The sequence below is a fragment of the Polistes dominula genome, unplaced genomic scaffold, assembly GCF_049000335.1.
Source record: "Polistes dominula isolate Pdom_NZ unplaced genomic scaffold, Pdom_raw_medaka contig_77, whole genome shotgun sequence".
Lineage (NCBI taxonomy): Eukaryota > Metazoa > Arthropoda > Insecta > Hymenoptera > Vespidae > Polistes > Polistes dominula.
In genome coordinates, this window is record NW_028301152.1 from 5,765,087 (window position 1) to 5,775,365 (window position 10,279).

At 29.2% G+C, this 10,279-nt stretch overlaps 2 protein-coding genes across 2 annotated transcripts; both read left to right on the top strand.

Moving 5' to 3' along the window:
• The first annotated feature begins 1,644 nt into the window (after positions 1-1,644).
• On the top strand, positions 1,645-3,717 carry LOC107064244 (lethal (3) malignant blood neoplasm). Its single transcript, XM_015316667.2, has 4 exons — positions 1,645-1,804; positions 1,911-2,042; positions 2,118-2,342; positions 3,212-3,717. Exons 1-4 carry the CDS (start codon positions 1,705-1,707, stop codon positions 3,703-3,705), a joined length of 951 nt encoding a protein of 316 aa, XP_015172153.2. The 5' UTR covers positions 1,645-1,704; the 3' UTR covers positions 3,706-3,717.
• Positions 3,718-4,659: 942 nt separating this feature from the next.
• Positions 4,660-8,992, top strand: LOC107064232 (uncharacterized). The gene is made up of 3 exons (XM_015316657.2): positions 4,660-4,744; positions 5,625-5,918; positions 8,649-8,992. The coding sequence occupies exons 1-3, from the start codon at positions 4,660-4,662 to the stop codon at positions 8,990-8,992; spliced, it is 723 nt and encodes a 240-aa protein (XP_015172143.1).
• Positions 8,993-10,279: the final 1,287 nt, after the last annotated feature.

A 10,279-nucleotide genomic window follows, 5' to 3' on the forward strand; every position in this document is an offset into this window, starting at 1 on the left:
AATCAATAATTATTTGCAATGTAATAGTATTTTTTTTCTGTTGAGTGTATTGTCAAATGTTCATGTATTACCATTTGCAATTTTCCCTTATCTGAAAATTTTCAGTTACTGTTCTAATATTACTTTGAAAGTGTTTATAAAATTTTGAACCTTAATATACTTTATAAACATTACAAATAGATAACTGCTAGCTGCACTTCTTTGATGCAAACATACAACAGGGAGATTATCAATCACAATAAATAAAATACAACAAACCTAACATATTCAAACCCGTATCGCTGTAATAGAAACAATAAATTCTAAACAATAAATACCAATGCATAAGCTTTCAATTGTATAACTAACACACATACAAATATCATTATATTAGAGGTATAATGACTCATATTCGTACATTTATTCTAAATTAAATATACATTCGATATATATTACTCATATTTTGAATAAAAATTTGTTTTGAATCCATGTGATACTTTGCATTAGCACAATAAACTATGAAAGAATAATCGAAGATAAATGGAATAAAGGATATACAGAAGCGGAACTTGATATTATATATCTAAGTTGTATCAAGATAAATAACGATTTAAAGGTCATTCCATGAATAATCATTGATCTAATCGCAATAAACTACGATCTTTTTCTCTCATGAGAAATGAGAATCATTTATTAACTTATTGATAGATAAAAAAAATTATAAAAAATGATGTTACGATGAGATGAATTTATTTTTCCGTTAATCTATTTAATTATGCAAATGTTTTTTCCATTTATCATAATGTAGAAGAAATAAATCAATTCTTTGAGATGTAACGTAAAAAAAGTGTCCCGCTTACTTAGTATTATACTTATATTTACATTATGGGATTTTTTCATTTCATTTTTACAGCTAAAATATAGTTTTCATGTAAAATTGAGAAGATTGTTGTAGTTAAAAATTTATGAAATAGTATCGAGTAGAAAAAAATGTATGTAAAAAAAATAAGCAATAGTATGGTAAAAGATAATTTTTTATTATGAGAAAGAAGAAAGGAATAACAGTACTAAAAATAAGAAATAAGCAAAAAAGAAAGAAAAAAATTAAGAAAATAAAAAATAATAATAACATTAATAAAACAATAAAATAGCAAAAAAGGTTAAAAAAAATCAAAAAATAATAATTAAAAACAAAATAATAATTATTAAAAAAAAAAATAGAAAAAAAATAAGAAATATTAAAAAAAAAAATAAGATAAAGAAAAGATATCAGCGAGCTTTCTAACGGAAATTATTTAACGAACGGTTGGCACAAATCCGTGAGATTTACGATCAAGATTTGTCATTGTGCAATTATCTGCGAACGACGTTACTAAACGTGCGAAAGTAATAGCGAAGGAAAAACCTTGTTAAAGTCTGTCGTTGGTTTTTCTTTTTCTTTATTTTTTCTTAACGAGCTTTTCTTCCCTTCTCTCTCAACACAGGTTCTTCTGCATACCCTGCAAAAAAAATCAAAGGCAGATGAATCTTCCAGTCTTCGTTATGCTCGATTACATCACATCGTCGAGATGCAGCAAAGAATTTATTCACATTATTGCACTTAGTCTCGTGAGTACCATCAGACAGTTTATTTCATTTTACAAAATGTCATTTCGATTCGTAAAATATTTCTCTTCGTTGTTAAAAAATAGTTCGACATTTTCATTTCTATTTTTGTGTTTGTTTATGAAAAGTTGTGCTCTTATTGAAGATCCATATTACGAAAATAGACCTTACGAATTCTCTTTCAATATTGTCGATTTTCAACATAGATATGAAAAAAAAGGTAAAGGAAAGAAATATATGTTTTCTCGAATAAACGTGTTAGAAAGTAATTAACATTTTTCACATATTGTTCTTAATTAATCAATCGAATTTTCTTTCGAAAAAAGACGTTGACGGGATTATCACCGGTGAATACGGATTTATAACGGCTGATGGGGTTTATCATGAGACTGGATATGCCACTGATAAGAATGGAGATTTTATTATTACTAAAATGAGAAATCGAAAAATCACAAGTCGTGAGTTGGTTTTTTTTTGTTTTCGATTAACTTTGTTAATAAGAATTTTTTGTTGATACTTTTGAGATTTTTAAGTGAAAGACGCACGAGAAATTTTCAAGGATAAACCTGAAACTGCAAGAAAACTCTTCGAAGCAGTAGCAAAATCTTGCAGTGGGTGTAAAATTCCGACAAATGAGACTCCGAAAGGAAAGGAGAATGAAGTTCTTACGACTAAGTCTGAACCTTTGATTGGGAACAAAATTGAACCGATATTAAAAAATATGATGAAGGTATTGATTGAAAATACAGAAAAAATAGGTAAGAACGAAAATTTTTAGAATGTAGATCATATAATCACAATGACGGTGATTTTTCAAGGTCGTTTTGAAAATAGGAATCACATGTGAGAATATGTAACCGAGCATGGTTAATTCAATACAGTGAGTGCTGTTTAACATCGTCATATGTTTTACTAATTGAGTCACTCATTTGCCAAATCGAACTTAACAAAAAAAAATAGAAAAAATTGATAAAGTAAAATAAATTGTCATATCATTTGTGCTAATTATTATAATAGTAAACTAATTGTAAGCTAAAAAGTTAAATAAAATAATATTATGATTTGTTTAATAATATAAATAATAGTAATATATAAAATTCATTTCTTTAATTTTTTAACTTACAATTAGTTCACTGTTATAATTAAATGGCATATTTTTATTCAACAGCTACAAACATTTTTCTTATTAATGATGCTATGTCTAATTATTAAAGAAATTTAATTGAAATATAAGAAGTTAAGCTTTGATCGAGTACTTTGAGATATATAAATTTAAAAATATTCTAAAAGTAGAATTATTCTCATTGGTTTGTTAACAGCTCAATTAAAGATAAAATACAATACTCGTTGATTCATATTAATTATACTTTCCAAACATTAGAATTAGAATTTAAAATCAACAGACGACGATGTACGACACTCACTGCATCACACGAGTAAATGCTCATTCTCTCTTTTACCTGTTCTTTAAATGATTGCATGCTTTGTATTTTAAAATTTCGAATTAGTTAATTAGAATCTATAATTTCACCTGTCTCCAAAACATATATTTATACAAAAAGAAATTTCACTTCTAGTATACGTATCACATATACCATACTTCATTTATTATTTTATTAATTTTTAGAACACAGTTCAGCGAATACTTCCATAAGTGAAGATACCTCAACGACATCAACGAAGAAAAACGAATCTCAAAACAAATTCGAGACTTTTCCAAATATTAATCGTATTCCGATTGATAAGAAAGAAAATGAACGGAAGGAACGAGTTATCAAAGAAATGATACAAGCTAATTCTATTAAAAAAATTCTTTCTAACGATACTAAAAACAATGAAATTATTCTCAATGACAGTTCTCTCGAGAAAATAGCTAACGATCTTTACTATCATTTCAATTATTCGATAACATCGCATGGTCATCAGGAGACTGGTTATCATAACGGTGATAAAAATGGCGATTATCGATCTTTGAGTAAAAATGGTGTCGATACAAGAGTGAAATACGTGTCAAACAAATTCGGTCATCAACCGAATATCACTTTTCATCCACGATCGAACGAGACAGAAAAAAGAAATCATTCACTCCAAGAATATTCCTTTCTTTGGAATTTTGCTTAAAATATTATTCTCATTTTTCTTTTCTCGCTAAAAAATATAGATTAATGTCCAAAAGTTTTAATAAGTTTGATGAATTCAACTATAAGTTAATTTTTCATATCTCTTTTGAAATTATGAAGAAATATTTTAATTGAATATAAATAAGTAATTATTAAATTAAATATTTGTATGAAAATGAAATATTAAAAATAATTATTTATCTTCGAAAAATTATTTCATTTAAGATATCCATAAACCTTCCTTTTCAACATAAACTTTAGTAGTATATGAAGGGGATGATAAAATTGTAATGTTACATTTTTAGTTTTCTAATAATCTGCAAACTATTTGAACTTTGTGATTAAAATTAATACAAGTAATAAAATTAACAAGCCTTGTAGTTAAGTTAATTGATTTAATAGTTATTTATAGAGATGCACATTTTTCTCTAAAAAAAAAATGTAAAAATAATACAAAATAGGGAGTTGTCGTTACAAGAGCGAAAGAAAAAAAGGGAGAGAAAGAGGGAAAAACTTGTTTGGAAACCAATTTTTTTTACTTACGCTCATCAGCGACATATTACCTTTCTAAGACTAGTAATGAAACGTGACGATTCCTGTGTTACAGACTCGTATAAGACTTTTTACTTTTGACGGGCATGACGTTTTCAGTATTATGCAAATCAACTGAACGTCTTACGGCTAATTTTTCCATAAATAGGAGAGATATAATAAGACTAGTTTATTTATTATATAATAAAGGAATTTATAGAATTCTTATAAAATAAGAAATATAATAAAAATGGTTTTTCTCTTAGGCGTGATTATGGAATGAGAAGAAATAAATACAATATACATAAATTAAAATACTTAAAGAAAAGTTTTAATTGATAAACAATGACCGGTACAATATTGGAATTACGGTTCGTTTGGAAAGTATCGATTTCTCTACGATTTGGCGACTGTTCGTTTTAAAATGGCGATAAAGACGGAAGATGTAAGAAATTGGGTTGTATTAGCATCCTGTTGTAGTTCAAGCGGAATTTCTGTGGTCGGACCACGTACTCGCCAAACACGTGTACCAGGTTGCATATTCTAAATCCTGCGTGCTTTTAAAACGGATTAGGTGACACAAAACACGAAAAAAAATGATTTCAAAGTAAAAGAAAAAGTATCTTTTCTATTTTCTCTTTTCAATTTTATATTATCAAATTTTCTATATATATATATGTTATTATCGTAAAGATCTAACAATAAGATCTTTTGCCAACAGCAACGAAAACTAATCGACCCATTTAGCGTTGGATTTAATGTCTCATAAAAAAAAATGAAATATCGCATAGAACTACGAATGAATATTGAAACACAGTGTGAAGCTATACCAATAAGAATCTAAGATTTCACATAAAAACAAGGAAATCGTCCAATTGAACGTCCCGTAATAAATATCCCCTTGATTCGTATCCGTAACTAAAAATTTCTCTACGATAAAACAGAAAGATCAAACAACGACGACGACGACGACTGCGACGAAGAGAACGAGAATGAAGTAAGAGAAAAGAAGTTGAACGAAAAAGAAAGAAGAAGAAAGACTAAAGGTGGGATAAAGGGGGTAGGGAAGTGACGAGGAGAATCCCAGAAAGAAGGCGAGTATGGTGTTCACAACGATTGGATCAAGTTCAAGGGGAAGGGGCTCCACTCTCATATATGCTTGTCCACGCACCTTCAACAAGCACTCCGTGCCTGTAACACGTTGCCCAAGGATATAAAAAGCTAGAGAGCTGGAGGAAGCTTGAAAAAAAGGAGGGTGAAGGTCAGAACGACAGATTCGAAGGTGCGGTTTGTTTCGCGGTTGCATATACCGAATAGTACATCCGTAGGGCAAAGAAGGAAAATAAATGAACATTATGAGGTCGTCTACGATCTTGTTATCGCTCATAGGGACATTGGTCCTTCTTACATCGGTCGTTTTGGCCGAAACCAAAGACGAAGAAAGAGAAAAAAGCACCCTTGAATGCATCTTCGAGGATAACGTTGGCAATTGTCTTAAGAAAAGGCTCGCTAGGGACATTGACAGGATCGAGATTGAAGTTTCTGGGAAGAAAAGTGAACCACCAATGAGCGAGGTCATCGAACAGACCGGAAATTTCATCGCTGAATTCGTAAGCGACGTACAAGAGGAACTCCAAGAGGATGATGAGGAAGTTGCCGAACGTGATGCCAACGTAGATGGTCGTGCATTGGGTAAGCATCCCCTGACAAATAATATTGATAATATTAACAAACTTAAAAATTTAATTAATGTTTGAGAAAATCATTCATATATATATATATATATATATATATATATATACATCTCTTGTAGAGTTTTATTTTAAAATTCCCGCACTAATAAACGTGATAAAATTCAAACGGATTAGATTGTTCTAGTAGATTAGAAATTCGTAACTCGTTCTAATCGCTAATTGATTCAACGACACGCACTAGGAACGGCATTAACTTTCTTCAGTGTTCCTTTCTTAAGATTCACGTTTTACTCCACCTACTCCCTCTTCTATTTTTAAAGACAAAAAAGTCGGCTAACTTTTACCGACCTTAAAGCTGCTGCCCGTCTGCCCACCTTATTGGCAGGCCTAATAAAATCAAGAATTAATTTGATTGAAATGCCTCGTGAGTTCCACCTTGTTGTTTCCCCTATTTACGTTATTACCTTTCATTAGACTCGGCTATTTTATTATTATTTTTTTTTATTTCATTATATTCAGCCCTTTTCGCGCCTAGTTGAAATAGAAAATTAGTCTTGTTCTTCCGTATTCACATGCTCGATCATTTATTTGTTTGCTCGTGATACGTGAAATTCTGACACAGATTTCGGAAAGAACGAATGTCAATTAGCTCAGAACAGCAATCTCTCGTATATATTTACAATGATAGATTTAATCAGGCTAATTATGCATGATTGGTTTAACTTATACTAATTTATAGGTCAGGAAAATAACTAGCTGACGCTGATAACTTTAAAACTGTCGTCTTTGAACTTTTCTGATTGTTCTCGTTATTATGGATCGTTTTTGATTAAGCGAATTTTCCTAAACTTCATTTTACTATCTTTACAATATAATAGATTAATAACAAAAGAAAAATAATTAATAATCTGAGTTCTTAAGAATTAAGAAAAGTAGACAAATTCGTTGTTCTCCATATACTCAATTGACGTTCAAGGTCAATGAACTTTGTATTTCTTCATTCGCGCGTAAGAAGTTTATTCTTATAAAATGCAAAACGCACAGATCGCAACTCGCGCGTGTAAACGTAACTATTGAAACCTTTTTCTGGAATCGTGGGAGGATAATCTGTCGAGAACATTAATTGTGAATTAACATGCGATATCAAACGCATAGGCCTTAGATTTTTCGACTCGATCATGCGATCACATTCATTCTCCGTGTCCAAGACAAATAATTTTTTTTTTTAAATTTATTATCATACTTTATTAAATAGGACGCTAACGGTACTACACTCTTTCCTATTTTTTTCTATTTTATCGTTGTAAACTTCATGCAATTTTTACAATAAATTTTTACAATAGATTTTTCCAAGATTTAACATTTAATCAATATATTATCTTTATGACTAAAATACTGGTTGACAAACAGAAGATTATAAATCAGAATCATTAGTTTTATAAAGAAATGTTTAAAATGTAATGTAAAATTAGGTATCGATTTTGTAAATGAAAGCAAATAACGTATCTCTTGTTCCATTGGACAAAGGAAATATAAATTCTATTATTAAAAAATAGCAAAGTAAGAAATATAAGTGTAATTATTGTATTTAGTCCCACATTTAACTTATTGTTTATATTCTTTTACACTTCTACTTCATATAATATATTCTCAAACAATAATTAAATATACCATTATTGTTTATAGTTAGATAAGTTGAAAATAAAAAAGAAACGTTTGATAATACACTATCCAAAAATGTTATGCGATACGTCATAAAATTTTTTGTGGAACTACATAGATAAGAGAAAAGTAAAATTAACTTACATTAAAAATTCTAATCAATGATATAGAAATATCATGAATAGATTATCGTTCAATTAGGTTTCGTATGATACAAAGATCATTTAAAAAAACATAACATTCATGGAATACTTAAAAGTTGATCGGAACAAAAATGTAAGTATGTGACTTGTAGACGAATTAAACGTGGTCCAGGTGAAGGTTTTGAGGTCAGTTTACCCAAGCCCTTTTCTCATCCAGTTAAACGTACAGTTTCCAGTCGAATTGCGGTCGAGGAGAATGAACGTAATATTACGTTAGTTTCCTTAGTTTATCTTATTTTTCATTGTGCTTCAAAATTTTCTTATCGAACAAATGATACTAATCTTCTATGCTTAACAAATTGTAACAATAGCTCTTAAAGTTATTATATTTTATTCATTCTATTTGAAGATAGTGGATTGATTAAGCAAATTGAATTTAATATTAAAATGAATGTAACGATTCATCGAAAGATTCTATGCTCCCTAAACGTATCTAATAAATCTCTATTTGATAACGATCAGGGAAGCTGATAGTGAAGTAATCAATGAGATTAAAACGGTACAGAAAAAATGGAGTTATACATCGGTCAACCTTCATTTAAGTAGAAATGGCCTTTAAACCATCTTCGATTTTAATCGTATGTTTGGTAACACCATACCGCTTTCCAATATACCATAAAATTAATAATGAGGATACCGTTTGTCCCAATATCGATATTGTTTTAAAAAAAGGATGAATGACGTTAAAAAAAAACGGTTTCGATCGTAAAATACAGAAAACATTTGTTCTTTGAGGTTAAGTTATCTATAAAACAAGAGAATATTCTTATATATGTAAATGTGTGTTTAAATCAATCAATCGTTAACATCGATATTGTTGACATTAACAACAATCATCTGTCTGTTTACAGAAGAAGCACGTAGAAAAAAATACGGAAAAAAGAAGAAGAAGCATATGCAGAAGTTAATGGCTTTAGCTATGATGTTCAAGGCCAAGGTCGCTCTCCTCCTTCAATTGATCTCAACGCATTTGCAAGCTAAAGTCTTCTTTATTGCGATTATAGGCTTGCTTATAAACGCCACCAAATTCTGGATCGATCTTAAGAAAAATCAACCATCTAAAGTGATCTATTACGAGCACGCTCAACACCAACATCATTATGATCACGAGGATGATCATCACGGTAGTTATTGGGGAAGATCATCTAATGACTCACCTCAGGATATCGTCTATAACTCCTACGTTCCTCAGCAGTGATATATTTCACTCGATGATGACATAGAAAGGACGATTAACGAGACTAATTCAACAACAACAAAAGGAATCAACAATTATTCCTTTCGTTTATCGATTTTTTCAACGTCTTATTGATTATTCTTCTTTCCTTTTCGATAGATAATATTGAGCATGACAATGATCATTGAAATCTTTTACGATTTCATGATTGAATTAGTTCTCTAATAATTCCATCAGACTATTTGACGAGTCAAGTTCAATGCAAGCTAGACAAATTGTATTTTCTATATGTACTTAATATTATTTATTTATTTAACTTATAATTATGTATTACATGCGCATATGTGTCCTAATCAATTTCATTTTTTCCTTTTCTTTCTTTTTTTCTTATATCTTATTCACCTTTCCCTTTTCGTCACGAGATGAATCTTCTTCAATCATACCAAAGTTACTCATGCGTACCTGCTCCGACATCGTCATATGCTTTCTTTTTATTATTATATATATAAACCAATCCATTTTTTTTCTTTTTGATTTTTAATTAACAACAATATAATTTGCATATATATTATTTGATCACACTACATGTATTAATTATCATATCATTTTATAAAAACGAAAATACTGTTGCAATTCGTTTCTACATTCTCTAAATATAATACTAAAAGTATACTTATAATAAATAATAATTAATAATTGTTTACAAGTATTATTTTTTAATTTAAGTTTCCTATAAAATTTCTTGTTCTGTTTTATCAACGAAAATAAAAAACATCTAACTCGTTCTCACCAAATAGTTTAGCGAACGTCTTAATAGTGAACCTCAGAACTCTCTTTGTATTTCTTCTCAGTGGTTAAAGTAAAATGCATTTAGAATTTAAAAACACCAACGATATCACCAGGCTATTCACCTTCTCGTGCTCGCACGATCAAAGTAAAAGATTAACACATTCATCGGCGCACCTTTAGTATCGTTTCTTACGAATTCTCATCCCTTATTATAAAGAAGAGAAAATGAGTCATGTAAATAATTATTACTAAAAACAAAACAATAGTAACGGATATCGTAATTTATCTTCTTATTTAAAAATTAAAAATGTAATATAGATGATCAGTTACGTTTGAGGTTTGTAAAATGTATCTAATGTTTAAAAAAATCGTAAATTATTAAGATTTTTAATGATCTACGATTAGTATTTCTGTATAAAAATGTTCTGTATAGAAAATTATTTGTATATATAAATAATTAAAAGAGATCGATTGATTAAGAAGAAAAAATGAATTAAGTTAACAAATAAAATGGAATTG

Excerpts from the sequence above, each read along its gene's own strand:
- LOC107064244 (XM_015316667.2), top strand. The coding sequence starts at position 1,705 with ATGAAAAGTTGTGCTCTTATTGAAGATCCATATTACGAAAATAGACCT. Across the intron at positions 1,805-1,910 it reads ACATAGATATGAAAAAAAAG|ACGTTGACGGGATTATCACC; the intron begins GTAAAGGAAAGA and ends TTTCGAAAAAAG. Across the intron at positions 2,043-2,117 it reads AAATCGAAAAATCACAAGTC|TGAAAGACGCACGAGAAATT; the intron begins GTGAGTTGGTTT and ends GAGATTTTTAAG.
- LOC107064232 (XM_015316657.2), top strand. The coding sequence starts at position 4,660 with ATGGCGATAAAGACGGAAGATGTAAGAAATTGGGTTGTATTAGCATCC. Across the intron at positions 4,745-5,624 it reads AATTTCTGTGGTCGGACCAC|GGACATTGGTCCTTCTTACA; the intron begins GTACTCGCCAAA and ends TATCGCTCATAG. Across the intron at positions 5,919-8,648 it reads TGATGCCAACGTAGATGGTC|AAGCACGTAGAAAAAAATAC; the intron begins GTGCATTGGGTA and ends TGTTTACAGAAG.